Source organism: Anopheles marshallii, chromosome 3 (assembly GCF_943734725.1).
Source record: "Anopheles marshallii chromosome 3, idAnoMarsDA_429_01, whole genome shotgun sequence".
NCBI classification, from domain to species: Eukaryota; Metazoa; Arthropoda; class Insecta; order Diptera; family Culicidae; genus Anopheles; species Anopheles marshallii.
In genome coordinates, this window is record NC_071327.1 from 68,520,771 (window position 1) to 68,537,621 (window position 16,851).

The following is a 16,851-nucleotide window of genomic DNA, read 5'->3' on the forward strand; positions in this document are numbered from 1 at the left end:
GGGGAGTGATAGCAAGCCTCCACAAACAAAAAAAAGCAAGCAACAAGCAAAGTAACGGAACGATTATTAAACTGATAGAAATTTGATTCATCGATTAATTGCCTGTCACACGAGGTCCTAACGAAAGACTGCGCAGTCACGGAACAACCACCGGGGGACAGGGCTCCCCATAAAGCAGAACCCGGACACAATTGATCGATCAATCGAAGAGCAACTGATACCAAAATGCTAAAAAAGACGAAGAAAAAAAACAACAACAAACAAACAAACTAAACCTTCCCCCAAACAAAACACCAGAAGTGAACGAAATCGAATCGAAGATAATCTAGTGCAGCTCGATTCGCGGTTGGACGCTTTTCCACTGCACTGCTCGGGAAAACCGGCCATCCGCGAATCGCCTAGGCGACAGCAGCCTTAGAGTGTAAGACGTTTAATTTTCTGTTTTATTTTCGGTGCGTAAGCGAAGAATTTGAAAAGTTTACCAAAACAAGACTGCATGTGACAGCGAAGGAACTGGAGATGAATGCGATGGCGAGACGGCGTGCAGAGGATGCCCCATGTTGGCATGCTTTCCACGCAACATCCGACCATTTTTTTCGTTTTCATCGGCAACGCTTTCGGCGCTCCTTACAGTGAGTCAATTATTGTTTGCAATGTTTCGATTGGTCTTGATGAGCTTGATATCGTTTGCAAACTCGCTAAAGTAAACCATTCCATTGACAATATAACATGCGACAAAAACAAAACAGTTACAGAGAACTATCAACAAGCAAATAAAATAAAAAAAAAACAAGCTTAATTTTGTTAGACAAGAAAACAACCACCCAACAATGGCAGTACGGTTACAATGGAAACAGTTGCGTTAACTTAAAAAAAAAACAGACTTCACTTCGTAATACAGGTGCATACGAGTGTGCCGGCGTATTGCGATGTGAACTGTGTTTGTATTTATTTTGTATAAACCTAATTTGGATATATTGTTATGTTATGTAATTGGAGATGCAAAATGCAGAGCAAAAGAAAAATCAGCGAACTATTATCGTTTTATTTTATGTGTTTTTGATCTACAATTTCTTTGCTTTGTCAACTCTGGATGGGGAAAAAGTGAAGCATTGTTTTTCAACGGTCAGTGAAAGAAATGTAAGACCCTTGCTTTAAGCGCAATCCCTACCCTTGTAAACAGAGAATACATAGAATGCACCCGGTATTTGCTCAATTAGATTTAGATTCCATTTAGAGAGGGAACGATTGAGATGATTAACTTCGTTGTAGAGAAGATGCAAACGAATCTCGTGATAATGATGGATGTGAAAAATCGGACTGATGTGTATAGTTATACGCTTTAAAGGTGGGCCATCATATCGAGTATTGTTAGTTTTGAACAAAACATTTGATATAATAGTGCAACAGGAGTAGATTAAACATTAAAACAAAACTTGATAAAGATAATTGAAAGCTACAATTAAAACTGAGCTTAACTCTAAGATAAGAATATGAATATAAAAACAGATTTTGCAAAACTGATCGTAAAAAGATAAAAAATGATATAATGAAACAAAAAAGTGATAACAAATATTTTTTTCAAACAAAAATTTTATAATATCGAAGAAGCTCAACCCAGGAAACAGATTGAGTAAGTGTACAAAAAGAAAGTAAAATTGGATTCTGCAAGACAAAGCATGATTAACCAATATGACTAACTGTTAAAACGCAAGAAGTATCCACAAGAAGTAAGAAGTATGGGAAAACTTTATCTAAATGTACAATAACACATAATAGAATAGACAGAGAAAAAATCTAAACTGCAGAACAAACCACAATCCAGCCTGGAAACAGTATTGGTTAATGGACAAAAATAAGGGATGCGTATGTAAACTATTTAATGTAATAAACAAAACGGTAAAAACGAGATTAAAGAGAAGAAAATTTGAAACTGCAGAGCAAAAAATAACCAAACACGGAAAACAATGTAATGAAATGTAAAAAGAGCAAGAAAAAGATAAGAATGAACACATTCAAATCAAATTTACAAAACGTAAAAAAAAACAGAAAAAACGAAACCACGGAACGCAACAAAACGAAACATGAAAACAATGTAATTAAATGTACAAAAGACGGAAGAAGTGTAGAAATATTCTTATTCGTTGAACACCCAAGCAGGAACAAGATGCAAGTTTTGAATTTTGAAGAAAATAGTTTCAATTAGTAATGTATTATAAATTTCACAAAAAAAATAATTCCTATAAACATGTCGGAAACCACCTGTCAGAAAACCCACACTGCGAACCAATTTAAAGCACCACAAACACAGTGAACAAATCAATTCATTTAGAGAACGATCGACGGCACTATTAGGAGTAACAGTTAGGAATGAACTTTTCTTACCTTCACTGTGGAACTGCAACTGGTTTTAAATGGGCAACCCTTTAACTGGTGTTGCAAAGTTTGTGCTTTGAGCAAACGGATCGCAAACAAACAGTACAGCAGAGGCCGCACGGTACAGCTTCAGACGCTGACCTCGACCTCGACCCGGTCCAGTGGTGATTGATCTGACCGAGAGTGACCACTTTCACTTCACACACTTTTAAATCGTTCGCATCGGGAATACCACTAACACAGACACGACCGGACACACACACACACACACACGGGTAGCTTGGTTGCCTCGGACGAAGGACGAACAAAACTCGGACGAAGCTCGGCCTGATCCTGCCCGTGTGTCCGTTAAGCCGAAGGGAATCACAGAATCAGTCGAGATTGTTGCAGGAACCAGTGGGCGGATAAGCCGGAAGTCATCAATCGCCAGCTCGGTGGTAACCACGTGTTGCAGAGGACGACCACAAAGTGGTACCCAGAGACGATCGTTCGGTGTACCGTCAACCGAACGAGGTTATGCTGACTTGAGTAAATCTCGTACCAGACTGGAACGTGCATTCCATCAGCAGCCCCGTTTACCGGTTATGCGTTGACACGGGCCGGGAAAATAGGGCGAGAATGTTCACCCCAACCAACCAGGGGTGATTTAAATTTTTATCAAACTGTGACTTTCACCGAAAGTTTATAGATACACACACACACAAACAGGCAAAGCAGAGGTCCTTTTAAAATGCTCACGCATTCGAGGCTGGATGGGAAGTGTGTGCGTACGCCTGAGCAGGAGCGCGCGAATGAGAAGACACACCAACCGAGAGGTCGCGAGAATATCCTTTTAAATTTTAAAAGTCCCACTTTCGCTGGATAGGGTGGTGGCTTATGTACACAGTCTCGTACCACGGTCTCCGTCACCGCAGTCGAGGACTAGGGAGGACTAGGGTTCGAGGTGTCCCGGTGACGGTTAAGAAAAGCCCCTTCCTTTCTCATCCGGATGCGTGGAGGACGCAAAGCAGGAGGATCCTTCCATTACAACGGGTGCGTGAGACAGGACGAACAACGGACAAGAATCTTCCAAAACAGGGCAGGGAAACCCCTTAAGAAATTCCCCTACCTGGCTGTAGAGGGTGCTTTGTACTAAAAAGCCCGTGTTGTACTAAAAAACCCATCCCGAAGAAATCCGAGCCATCGTCTTCGGGCGCTAACGTGCAGTTCCGATGTCGACACGAAGCGAAAGATTGACCGTTTTTGGGCCGGATAATCGGCCGGATAGCAGGTTTGTTCGACCCATCGAGCGGGTGTTAAAGGAAGAAGGAGAAACACGCTGTGCATCATTTTTTACATCATTCAATGCACATTTTCTAATACTTCAATTTAGATTTGATTGTATTGATCGTAAGAATACAATTCAAATTGATTACCGCATACACACACTCACTTTTCATTGCAATTTTTTACTGCTCTTCTAAGCGGCTGCTTGGATGCCATTTGCGAATGGCTATTGCGTTTTTGTAATGGTTGAAGTTCACTGAGACGTCCTGACCGTAGTTTCCTGTGATCTTTTGAATATACAGTATAAGTAAAAGTTGCTTGATCGATTGTATTTTATTTTTACTTGTCATTTTAAAAAGATATTCTAGGTCCCAAAGAGCGAGAAGGTACAAGAAGTAGCACGAGGTGCGAGAGGGATAGGTATAAAATCTTACCGAGAGCCGCTCAGTATGTGCAGTCAGCCAGGGGGAAAAATTGTTCCTTGGGTAGAACACGTGTTCCGTATTCTTGACACATCCTTTCCCAAGTCGTAAAAGGATCCTTTCTTAGCGTGCCGCTGGTGCTAAAATCTTCTGCACTAGCTCCGCCTGTTTTCTTCGCCGGCGTGTCCTGGAGGCTGCGCGCGTAGCCAATTCGCGGGGATTTTTCTTCGGATATCCGAAGAAACACACATTTCTTTTGCGCGAGAAAGAAGCCTACATGGGGAGGGATGTTTTTTTTTTGCATCGTTTGCGTTTGTGTGCGTTTATATGGCGCTTCTTCTCTGTCAGCCGCGAGTAGGGTTTCTTTTTATCGCAAGGAGCACACGGTTTTCCGAACCTGGGGGTCCAGGAACTGAGCGGCGAGATGGTGTTGTAATGGTGAACGCGGATTTTTCCTGCTCTCGGTATCGCGACGTTTTGCGTTTGCGTGCGTATTGGGTGCGGTACATCCAATCGCGGCATTTTATTTTATGCACCAAGGAGTGAGCAGAAGCAACAACAAAAAAAAAACATCCAAGTTGGTCCTGCCTGAGTATGTACAGCGCGAGAAGAAAATGAAGAAAGCTTGGGTTGCTTTGTTAACGGTTTCTTCAAATGCGAAATTTAATGAAACTGTTACAGGATCATAAACATTATCAAAAAAAAAAATGAAGAAGTATTGTTATAATAATTAAATGAAATTCCAACATTCTTCTAAAATCATTTAATCATTCTGTAAACCTTCATGGCCGGAATCATGGTGTGCGACTGTGTACGTGGCGACTTTTCGTAGTTTCTTTCGCGCACTTTTCCACCAGTGTGGGGTACATAACGCGCTCCCCTGAACGAAAGGAAACGAACGTATCCGTTGCCCTTGCCCGAACAAGGATAAGAAAACACCCCCAGCACCAACCGGCACCGGGCGTCTCCTCCGGGGGTGCCGTCCCTCTACGCGCACTTATTTCTTTGGAAATTTTTCGGCTCAATTTTTCGGCTTTTCTTCAAGACGGTCCCCGGAAAGCTTCGCGCCTTCTCTATCGCACCGCAGTGTCGGGCACTACCCATTGCGACTCGGGAGAAGGTTCATCTTTTCGACGTTTTTTTTTGTGTGTGCTACTCCTGCTGCACAGGTTTTTAACGCACGAACGCGCGAAAAGTTCATGTACTCGATGTGTGTGCAAACAGCCAATATACAATGTGCCGACCGTTTGGTCGGTTGTTTGGCAGGGTGTGTACGGTGTATGTATGTGTTCATTTGTTTGTAAGACGTGAAAAGGATATTCCAAGATTTTCTGGCCCCTTAGCATCGTCGTAACGTTTTTGGCAGGTTTTATTTATGCAAAGATTTCAACCGTTAACGGACGTGTGCTTCCCGCTACGAGTTGGGTGGGATTTTCTTACCGGTTTTTTTTTCATTTACCACGTCCATTTGCGTCCATTGGAGTGAAAAAAAACAAGCCGTTGAAGTAAAGGCGCATTCAAGCACAGAAAGGTAATCGTAAAGTCCGTTAGTGTAACGGACAATACTCTTTTTTATGAAACTCAAAAGAATTCTTATTAATAGAAGAGATTCTGTTTTTTAAATCTCTCCTCACACACATACAGAATGGGCTGTCCACAATGGAAAACGGTTAAACTCAAAGTGGTGTCCCTTCAACCGGGTGACTCAGAGTAAGTTTAGAATCAAATGCCATTAAACTCTTTGTTTTTTCGCTAGAGATCCAGAGAATTTCTGTTAATATTTATCTGATGTCCACTGTATCTAACATTTTTTGTTTACTCCACGGTTTTGCTTCCCATTTCGTATGCTTGTGGTCAACCCCTATTTTTCGTACCCCTCTGCGACACGGACCTACAGCCGGGCCTGGTTGTTCGAGAGCAACAGCCGTCCACCAGCGGCCGAACAGCTGCTACAGCGTATCGGTCAGCTGAAGCTGGACCGTTCCCCCGATCCGAATGGGTTGCTGATTCCGAACGGTCGGCTCGGGACGCTATTCCAGTCGGTCATCCTTTAGTCGCGTGTCGCTGACCGTACCGTAAGGGTGTGCTGATGGATCGCTACTCCCGACACCATCTACCCGATAGCGCAGTTTCATACGATTTCATCCTCCGTGTAAGTGTTTCTTGAAAGGATTTCAACATATCCTGGTGGTATAACCGGCAAATGGCGATCAGCAAACCCTACTCTAGTTGTGCAGTTTATCCGTTTTCGTCACCGTTCGTCTCGCTGTCTAAAGTCATTAGTGTATGTGTGTTTCTGTGGCATAATGGTAGCAGAATGGGGGCAAAAAGCTGGCAGCAAATTGTGTAGAAGTACGCTAAACTTTAGACATTGCATACATTAAACATGATCGTAATTAAACTAACCGTGCTGTTGTGTGTATTTAGCCAACGAAAAGGCAACGTATGCAATAAGGATGTGTTTAACGCAATAAATCACACATTTACTAAAGCATTATCGATCCAATTGAATGGTCAAAGGCAGAAATTGTTTCACTCGTATTATCCAAGAAAAAAAAAACTCCTTCAGTTACGACATTTTACTTCCCCGTTCGGTCGAGTACCGACTCGACTGCGGGAGAATAGAAGCAGCGGCTAAATGTTCCTTCTAGAATGCGTAACGTGTGCGTTAACGGCAATAATCGTAGGCAGGTGATCACATATCTGTGCCCCCGCAGATGTGCATCACATGCGTGACACGAAAAAACAAACATAAAAGATTAACAAACAGACAGTATTCAATGCTTAATATTTAGCTTCTTTGATGATCGTGAGATCTTTGTGCAATAATATTCAACACTAACTTTGCTTATCTAGCGTGTACTTAGCTGATTGTGAATGTAATTATGAGACCGGTCTCTCGGGTTTGAACTAAATTGAAGATGAACAATCAAGCAAAACGGAATTCAAGCAGTGCATACAATAAACTAATAAACTACTAACAAGCTAAACTTAACCAAGCAGCATCCTATAGGGTATCATAACACGATCGTTTACTGACCATGTTTGAAATGGTTTATAGTACTGTATCTTTAATATGTAGGATCAAAGCATACTAAAAATGATTGTAAAAACTATGCTATAACAATAAAGTAAGATCACACATCGAGTCCCACAGAAAACCCAGTCAGCTGTGTTGATTTTACTAGTGTAAGATTCCCTGGCAATAGCAAAACATTAATAATGTCGATGTTATTACAGTTTTTGTATCGCTCTATTAACAACTTTGTTTTAGAGATGTAACATCACGTAACATTTTTATGTTCCGCTTATAAAATTTTGTGATATTATTTTGTTTTTTTTGAAAAAAATAGCTATTTAGTTACTAATTTATTACTTTTTTGCACAATGTGATGTATTTGAGGTTAATCATATTTTTTTATTTTACCTTTTTTGTTTGTTCTTGATGAGTTATCAACTAAGTTTTTTTAATTACAAGTAATAGTATAAAAGTTTAATTTTATTAACTGCTTTGTATATTTTTTTTCTTTGTTTTATATAATGTAATAGTTTTGTTTGATTATTTATTTCTTGAACAGGACTTAATGATTTTTTTGTTTAGTTTTTATTAGCGATTTGACCGATTTACTGTTATTTTCAATTTTTTTTCATTTTGTTCACCCCACCAACTAACTTCTGGGTTTTGTTTCGGTTGTTGTACATGCAGGATTCTTTTATTAACTACTTTATTTTTCATATTATTATGCATTTTTTTTGTTTTTTTATGAAAATTTTATAATATTAATGTTAATTCTTCATTCTTTGGAAATGTTTGCTATTATGATCCACCTTAGCAACAAGTGAATCAACCTAACGTTTCATTGATTTCATGTGTTGTTTTCTTTCTTTTCCTTAGTGAAACGTATCCGTTATAACATTACTTCCAAACACCGAACGAAACACACGAACGAAAAAGATTTGCACAATCACGGCTCAAAACAAACATCTAATCTTTGCTCCCATAAATTCCGCACGAATTACGCTCTACACTTTCGCTCATTAAACTCACCCTTCCGGCCCGACGCAAACCGTAAGCATGCAAATGCATATGACCATCGCCGAAGGATCTCGAATTCCGTCACGTTTCTCATCTCATAACCTTCCGATTGCGAATGCATGTGAACGCAATGACACCGGACCCGTACCGACACTCGCACGCTCGCTCGTTAATCCTCACCCAAGCTCTCGAGCCAACTGCTGGCACGGCAAACCAAAGGACATCGCCAGTAACCCTTCTACCCCTAACAGCAACCCTTCCGAGCATTAAACCTGTTGGTGCGCAAAAGGGGTTGCACAACCGATTTGTCCGATGCCTCCCGTCTTGTGTCTGTCTGTTATCCTTTCCGTTACCTTCTGGTCATCCGCAGTGATGCGCAAGGGTCCTCGTTCGGCGTCGGCATGCCGTGTGAAGGGCCAGTGCTAGGACCGGTCAAACCGGTTTCGATTCATACCGACCATCGGTAATGTGTCGGATTGTTGTCCAGAAGCGAAACGTTCACACACTAGCCCGCATTCGGTGGGCCAGCCCGCTAGATTCCGCTACCGGGATCGGGTTGACCCGTATCGGGATTTGCCCCGGGGCTCGGGAAGGAAATGGAAGGCTATCCTGGGAAGCGTTGGAAACTGTTTGCTGTCGGAGTCTTTGGAGTGATTGGCGAATTCATGAGGGTTTTATCTTAATATATCATCTTCTGGTCCATGCAAGAACGGCGTAACAATAGTGACCCTTTGGTTGATGTGAGAAAACTTTCCTCTGATAGCCGGTGGGAAATAAACCGGTTTGGACATCGTCCTGGGCGGGTGTCACATTGCTTGACGGAAGCTGTAAAAAATGTGACTTAAGATTTGGAACTAAAGATGAAATAAAACGAAGGAACTCACACTAGTCACCAGTCAAGAAGGGCCAATAGTATAAAAAAACAGTTGAAGATAAGACGTGAAAAAGCTTAATGTTTGGTTATAAATTGGCCTTTTTATGTTTTGCAATTGATTTTGCTACTTATTTTTCGAAGTTTTTGGATTTTGTCCCAAAAACTTTTATTGAGCTTCTTTTATTTAATTTAATATTATGTATAGTTTTTCTTCAGTGTTATCAGTATTATAAATTTCTTATCTTATTTTATTCAAAAGAAGATAAAAAGTAACACCAAGACTGTGCATCGTTTGTGATAATCAAATCAAAACAAATGTTTAAACTCCCAAGCCTTTCCGCGCCAGATATCCCGACCTTGCCGACCGATATCTCCCTATTTTCCGCGTGACGATCTAATCCCTTATTCTATTCAGGACCTCACAAACGCGCACCCAGACGGGGTTCGTAAATTTCGGCCGTTTTTCTTTACAACCCTTTTGAGGGCCCATCGTAGCAGAAATTCGTTGATGACCTTTCCAGCTTCGGGCCATCAAATTTTCTTTCCGTTCGGCAGCATGCAACCCTTTTTCCAGTGTCGTCCGGCACCCGGAGCGGAATGGTCGAACTGTCCCGTTGGAACGGCACCGGGTGGAAGGGTGTACCGTCGGGGTATATGTCCAAACCGGTCTTATGGGTGCCGCGGAAAAGTCGATCAAAAAAATCGGCTGGGGTGGAAAACTGGACTGGCTACTTTTCGACCACTCGGGACATCTTGGATTCTGTAGGATGGGATGTGGTTTCTTTTTTTTAGCTTTTTGCTGTAGCGTGTTAGCGCCCTTTGGTGCTTCCGAATGTGACCAGCAGTATCATTAGATATCCCTTTTTGGAGAGATGACCGAGCATTTGCGTATCGTGGGAAACGGTGTGATTCTGGCCGGTTCACGGAACGAGTTATTTGTTTGCGCTCATTTGCATACTGCATGCGGGACATTGGGAATGCTGGTCCGGCAATCACACGTCGAAGTGGAACAGCTGTACTGGGTTCGTTATTTGGTAGCCTCTCAGTCACAGGTCTGTAGATGAAGTTGGAATTAACGAATATTTCGTTGAACTATTCAATGAAAACCGACATCAAACCGTTAAGGAATTACGGTACAATTAATGGATGAGTTTATGTAATTCAAAAAGGTTAAATTTAAGATTAGTTGTTTATTAATAAAATAAAAGGAATACTTTCAGTAAATTGAAAAGCACATCACCACTATTATTGAAGTCAATTTTAGTCCATACATGTGCTATTCAGTATTGAGTTTTTTATTATTTTTGGTAACTTTAGTACATCTTAAACATGTCCGAAACATATAAAAGAAATTGGTAAGTATTTCCAAATCTCAGCTAATTGATAGAAAATACTGTAGAAAACCAATAACAGAACAAATCACAAAAAGAAGTACGAATTTTTGCTATCCGTTCCACCGATAAGTTGTTTACATCTATTACAAGTTATGTAATGAATTAAAAGTCTTAAACTATCGCTTAATTGTATTACCCTCGTTATAACAAAGGTAAAATTGTTATAAAAGGTAGTACGAAATAATCATAAAATTACTAATCGACGGTTTATTTAAAACTTTTCTAGCATGTAATTTATACTGCGGCTCTAAATCATTTATCTTAATACATACTCGACGCAATATAATAAGACAGTTTATGTGTTTTTTTTTTGACTACACCTGTTAAATTACCCATTAGCTGCCCATTAGTCCGCTCAGCACCGTGCCGCCCATTAGCTTACCCACCTCGATTCCCCAGCATTCCTCAGTGAGCGTACTTTGCCCCCACAAAGTGCCGCACACCCCACTTAAAGTTGGCATTTTTGTCCGTCTTTATGTAAGTGTGAATCGGTCCGCTTGTACCATGAACGGCACTCATCTTCCGTTCACTTCCGGCAACATTCGGCCGCTGATGACCGGCGTTGTGGTAAGCGTGCCGTTGCGATGCACCGTTTTTATGCACCATTGCATCGTCGATGAACCCACCGGCCAATTGGGCCCGTATGCGCTCCGTACGGTCGTCCGCTTGCGCTGAAGATCCACCCCGTGCTGCGGCGGGGAAAAAAAAAGATTTATTCAAGTGGTCGATTTTGTGCAACAGGCGGAAGTGATGTGATTAATATTTACCTTTAGCGATCGGTTTCGCTGTCGAGCTGCGTTGCAGTTCGCCAAGCGTGTGTTGCAGCAGCAAAAGCAGCGTCGAAACCAATGCGAACCAGCAGTATGAACGTGTCATTGTGATTTTAGCTGGCTTTTAGTCCGCGAGTTAAGTCCACCCCGGTTGACAATCAATCACAATCAGAAGACACTTGACGGGCGGGTCGTTATATTTATAGATGCTGCAGCAGGAGCTTTCCCTGCACGTGTCTTGTCCTCGCTACTGTTTGCTTCTTTCTAGCGTTCCGGTTCCGTATCTTGTTTCTTCTATTATTTTGCCCATTTTCTTCCATTCCTTCTCTTCCGCTTTGGAACCGAATTTCGCAACAACAACTAAACATTTTTCCATTTCCCTTGATCTTGGATTGCTCCTTCTCGTTCTCTCACCATCGATCATGATTGATTTTGCTTTCATCAACGAGTGGTTTATTACAAAAGCGACGATAGAGACGCTTGTTGTTACCTCACCATACCAACCGACCGTCTCGCTATTCGGGCGTGATTTTCCTTCTCTATTTCGGGACCGGAAGCGCAACCAAAATACGTTAAATCGTAACGAAAAAAACAAAACCGAGCAGAAAGGTAATGAAAGTGAAGCCAAACCGAGTTCACCGCAAAGCATAAAAAACACTGCACAAAAAACAGAACCAATAGGATACATACGGAGGGAAACGGATGGACAAACACATGAAAATCAGAAAGAAATAAACGGATGAAGCTGGTGGTGGTGGTGTTGCTGGCAATGAAACGTTGATTGTGGTGAGATCGTTTTGATGGATTTGTTTTCTTCTGTTTTTGGGAGAGAAAATGTCTGCGGAAAACAAATGGAACGGATTTTCCAGTGAAAAAGGAATGCCAGACTAGTGGTCGATCTTTTATTTTCCTGTCGAAAAAAGCAGCCAGCTGTTCGTTTTGGTTGCCATTTTCGCTGGTTACGACTACACTAATGATGGCACCGGACTGGTAATTAAACGAATGTGGACGTTTCCTGATGATATGCTGGCAAATCACGGCAACTGAGAGATTCGAACTAGTGATGGGTCATTGCAGCGGATCGAATCGAAGTCGAATGCGAGCCAATCAGATTCGAATCGGGTTTGAACCGATCCGTTGGTGTAAGTAGTCCCAGTAGGCTCAACGATTACGCTGGGTTCAAGAGAGCATAAGCGACTGCTACACGTTAGTACTGTGAGATTCCACTAGACCTACTGCGACTAGATTTCGATCCTATCTTCCACCAACCAGGATCGTTGAACCTGCTGGACCTGATTGCAAGTACGAGTCGATGTGAATCGCTTCGGGTCGCTTATCGGTGTATCCGAACCGAAGGTGCCGGTCGACACGCACATCACTAATTCAGACTCGTTTATTAATTTTTTTAACAAATCAGAATCATTAATCAAAAAACAAATACTTTAAACTAATCAGATCTGCTTATTAGTAAAAATCTTATGAAAAATTCTTTTGTACACCATGGATCAATTTAGTGGAACTCCTTAAAATAACAATAAATCCTTTGTTGCTTCAAAAGTTCATTTATCTTAAATTTAAATAATTTTAAATTCTTTTTTTATTATGAATAAATGAGTTTAAAATATAATTTTTTGGTATTCTTACATAACTATCCTAATAATTAATCGTTCTTTTTGGCATCTTATGCAATCACTATCTATTTCACCTGATTAGTCCGATGAGCGAATTTATTCGTCACATTAACCGCATGCAAAGTAATTCCCCGTAACGCCACCATCGCTCCAGATTTGTTACACTTTTCTGCTCCACTTCCCAGACCGTGTGCAAGTGTTGTACCATGTTTCAAATCCAATTTACCGGTCACGTTTAGCTGAGTTTGTCATATAAAAATCATTTGCATATTCACCTTGCCAACCAGTATGGATTGCTGCTCACTCACGGGAACAAGTGTTCCTGTACTAGCTAGTGTTGTGACAGGTGTGCAGTTTGCAAAAGCTTAAAATGTCGTTAACACATCACGTCCTACCGTCCTGTGTCGTTTTGTATGCCGTCGCCTGCGTTCTACCGCCGGGAAGGTACGTTGCCGGAAGCTATCTGCGCGATGTTGAACTGATCGGTCCCTCGTCACAGGCCGAGCTTAACACCGTCTACTACTATCCGAGCTACGTCAAAGGTGAAGATCCGGTCGAAGAATACAACCGCAGACGGTTGCATGTGGACACGGCCAATTTCATGGAGTACGAAGCGAACCGTCCGAATGATATTGAGCAGAAGCGACATAACCAACAGCAACAGCAGGCACACGACCACGACGATGATTGTTGTTGGAAAGTGAAACGAAAGCGGAAGTACAATGGGCGATCACGGTACCCAAAGCACCACGCAACCGATCCGATGCGCGTGGTCGATGCGCAAACCGATCACGAGCAAAATTATCTGAAAATTCGCCAGGCGGGCACGGGCGTACCGCGGTACGTCCGGGACGATGTGGAACTGTTCGATATCGATCGGGAAAATCGGATCAAGGCAAAGCGTCCGATCAGGCGGCGCACGAGAACGGCGCACGAAACGCGAACCAACGTGCAACGGCCACGGTACGAAGAATCGGACCCGCAAATATTCGCGTACGAACGATCCGACGCATTACCGAGCGGGCGGGCTGACGCAGATAATCGAGGAGCTACACAGGATGATCAATATTTTCAGTAAGTAAAGTACTACAACGGTGCGTCATGATCGTTTGCCTAATGGTTTCATTTAACCCCTGTTCCATGGCCGAAGAGATACGTTTCAATTCCAAAAATCACCCCTGGAGCTAGAATTTGGCCACTTGTTCGAATCGAATAATGGCTGGGAGGAGCGCTTCGAGCGGCAGAATCATCAGAACCACAGGCATCAAGGAAAAGTAAAGTCTTCAGCTATTTAATGGCCTCGGTAGTTGTTTCGGATAGTTTTCTCATCTTTATTGGGCATTTTAGATGCATTTTGGTCCTCTTTTCTCGTCGAACTCCTACATTTTATGGTTTATATTTTGCTTTTTGGGTAGTTTATTCAACTGTTATTTGCATTAAATAGTTTAAGAAAATACCTCTATGACAAACAAGTTGAAGAATGAATACCTTCGTGAAGATCTGACATCTGACAAACGAATGTATTCTTGAGTTATACAGCAACAGCCTACTAACACTCTGCATGCCTATGCTTCCTCACATTGTAGATACGCTGAGATATTCGGTGATGGCTCATTCACAGCCGGTGCACGGCGTGGCAACGATCAGCACTATCTAGAACAGCTCGAACGCGGCTCGCACGATGTAGGGGTGTTTCAGAAAAAAGTATTATTTTAAACACTCAATCCATAGCCGTAACCAAACAACAACAGCCAATAATGACGTTTTGTTTGCTTCGTCCACTGAAACGCGCAGGTCAAATGGGCGGACAAGAAGGGTGGCTTCGGGGAACATTACTGGGATCTGAATCACATCCAACCGAATGCCCGATAGGCCAGCGCAACCGAACGCTAACATCTAGAGGCGAAGAGATTACAGATTAAGGCCAACGTGGGTGGACACGGTGAGGAAGCGAACAAGATGCAATAAAAAAATCAACCTCGCCAAAACATAACACAAATGTCAAGAGCACGTCTTGAGCACGCGAATCCATTTCATCTGTACCGGTTTAAGGAGGCGATTTGGCGATGCCCTTTTGAGCCAACGACGTCGACGTCCAGGCTGTGGAAGAATAGATGGTGGAGCGTTCTTATGCAGCGCGTTTAGTGGAACGCGAGCGCAGAGTGAGCCCCGTGTGGATGATTTATTTGTGTAAATAAATATTGAAAAGAGCATGATTAAGGTGACGGTTTGAGATCAGCGTGGACCAACGGTAACTATGCTTCGCTTCGTTATGACTCATCAATCGCGATTCATGATTCGCGAACCATTAGATCTTTCATGACTTTTGAAGATATTCTAGCATTTGTTTGGGGAGTTTCCCAACTATTCAAATTCAACTGTTCAACTATTTTTCAACAATCTTCTTAGATAATTCCATCAACTTTCATTGGGGTTTTCTGAAGTTTCCTATGAAGTTATTACCTCAGATTTTAGCATGAGTCTTGCAACATGTTAGTAAGAATTTTAACAGATTTCTTTCAACTTGTACCAAGGATTTTTCGTTGAAATTTTACAAGTTTCTCGCTGGTTTGCCGACGAGAGTTAATCAGTTTTTTTTAGGGATTTTCAAGCCTCCTTTTCCTTGGGGTTTTTCGGAGACTTCTTCTTAGGTGTGTACAATTTTTACAGGTTTTAACAGATCCCTAGTACCTTAATTCAAACGATTGAATTCAAATAAATTAATGACATTCTATTCATGAGCACTTTTTGGTAATTATTTCATTCATATCTTCTCTTAATCATCACCCTTATCTTCCCTTATGGTATAGTTAAAAACAATCGTGCACAATCGTTACAAAGCCACTATTTTTACGTAAGTCCATGAATGAATTTTTGTTTTTCTTGCTGCATTTAGCTTCGTTACATGGCAGGATCAGCATCATTAGTCGTGTAACGGTGGCAAACAAAACCGAACCGAACAGCGCTGAAATTGGATATAATATTACATTTCACTCACACACACCGAAGACACTGTAGCCAACCGATCACCCATCGGCGATCGTTCGCACGAAACCCCGTAGTGGTAACGCAATTTCCAAAAGGGGAGCCCAAAAAAAACTCCCCCCGTCCGATCATATGTTTGCACGCGAAATTGAACGGTTTGCTGTTTTGGTTATATTTTGTTTTCCATTTTTTTTTTTTTTGGTTTCATTCGTACACCGTCTCTCGTTATTATTTCACCCTTTCCTGGGTGGGAAGGCACAGGGAGAAGGGTAGATGATGTTGTTTTTTTCTTCTTGTTGGTTTGCTACGTACTTTATTATTATGTCATCGTCCTGTACGAGACGGCCGACAACCGACAACAACTCGAGCTAAACGTAGAAAAGCAATGAGGGAAAAGAAATTCCCATCCCTTTGCGCAGCCCTCTTCGCAGCCCCCGTCCAGTAGACATGCGCATAGAACAGGGTCCGACCGAAATCGATCAAGCACGAAAAACCGATTCGGCGTAACACGTGAGACCGCGCCAAGAACCGGTTCGAAAGCCAACACCGAAAAGTGGTGCGTAGACTGGGTAGACCCGGCTTCAGACCCAGTAACGCAAGCCATCAGAACCGAGCCAGTCAAGCGATGCCGACTGCGAAATCAGGCTAGGCCTACGCGATGATGCTTGCCGGATCATATGTGCACTGATGCTCTGTAACCACGAAACAGCAGCAGAACAGTAGTAAACAGTCGCTCTTTAACAAACGCTCGCCGGTGACGATCGATCGTGACCACTCTGGTAAGCTGACACTGGCCAAACACCGTCCGCACGGTTGGTTCATCAATCGTTTCGGGGCCCCTCCGATCGCTTGGAACCGCTTTACGAAAGGCTGTTCTAGATTGCTCCCACCAGCTACCACCCAAGATAAGACAATGCGATCTGCCATCCACACGGTGCCATTGCTCGGCCATTGGAAAAACTACTCTCACTATCACCGGCTGTGTATGTCTGCCACATGTGTGGGAAACTGGGCATGCACTTTGAGGCGGTTTTCATTGGCCAATGGCACCGTAATCGTGGTACCGTTTGCTGGCAATCGCTGTGGGATCGGCACTA

At 42.4% G+C, this 16,851-nt stretch overlaps 2 protein-coding genes across 2 annotated transcripts; one reads left to right on the forward strand and one right to left on the reverse strand.

Annotated features, from left to right (window-relative positions):
- Positions 1-10,773: 10,773 nt before the first annotated feature.
- On the reverse strand, positions 10,774-11,244 carry LOC128713066 (uncharacterized). The gene is made up of 2 exons (XM_053807928.1): positions 11,136-11,244; positions 10,774-11,057 (listed from the first exon to the last, which is right to left on the reverse strand). Exons 1-2 carry the CDS (start codon positions 11,242-11,244, stop codon positions 10,774-10,776), a joined length of 393 nt encoding a protein of 130 aa, XP_053663903.1.
- Positions 11,245-13,139: 1,895 nt separating this feature from the next.
- On the forward strand, positions 13,140-14,641 carry LOC128715213 (uncharacterized). Its single transcript, XM_053810095.1, has 3 exons — positions 13,140-13,843; positions 13,920-14,043; positions 14,564-14,641. Exons 1-3 carry the CDS (start codon positions 13,140-13,142, stop codon positions 14,639-14,641), a joined length of 906 nt encoding a protein of 301 aa, XP_053666070.1.
- The last annotated feature ends 2,210 nt before the right edge of the window (positions 14,642-16,851 follow it).

Coding starts and splice junctions, on each gene's coding strand:
- LOC128715213 (XM_053810095.1), top strand. CDS start 13,140: ATGTCGTTAACACATCACGTCCTACCGTCCTGTGTCGTTTTGTATGCC. Junction 13,844..13,919: donor CAGGATGATCAATATTTTCA/GTAAGTAAAGTA, acceptor CCATGGCCGAAG/AGATACGTTTCAATTCCAAA. Junction 14,044..14,563: donor ACCACAGGCATCAAGGAAAA/GTAAAGTCTTCA, acceptor TGAAACGCGCAG/GTCAAATGGGCGGACAAGAA.
- LOC128713066 (XM_053807928.1), bottom strand. CDS start 11,244: ATGACACGTTCATACTGCTGGTTCGCATTGGTTTCGACGCTGCTTTTG. Junction 11,058..11,135: donor AGCGAAACCGATCGCTAAAG/GTAAATATTAAT, acceptor TCCCCGCCGCAG/CACGGGGTGGATCTTCAGCG.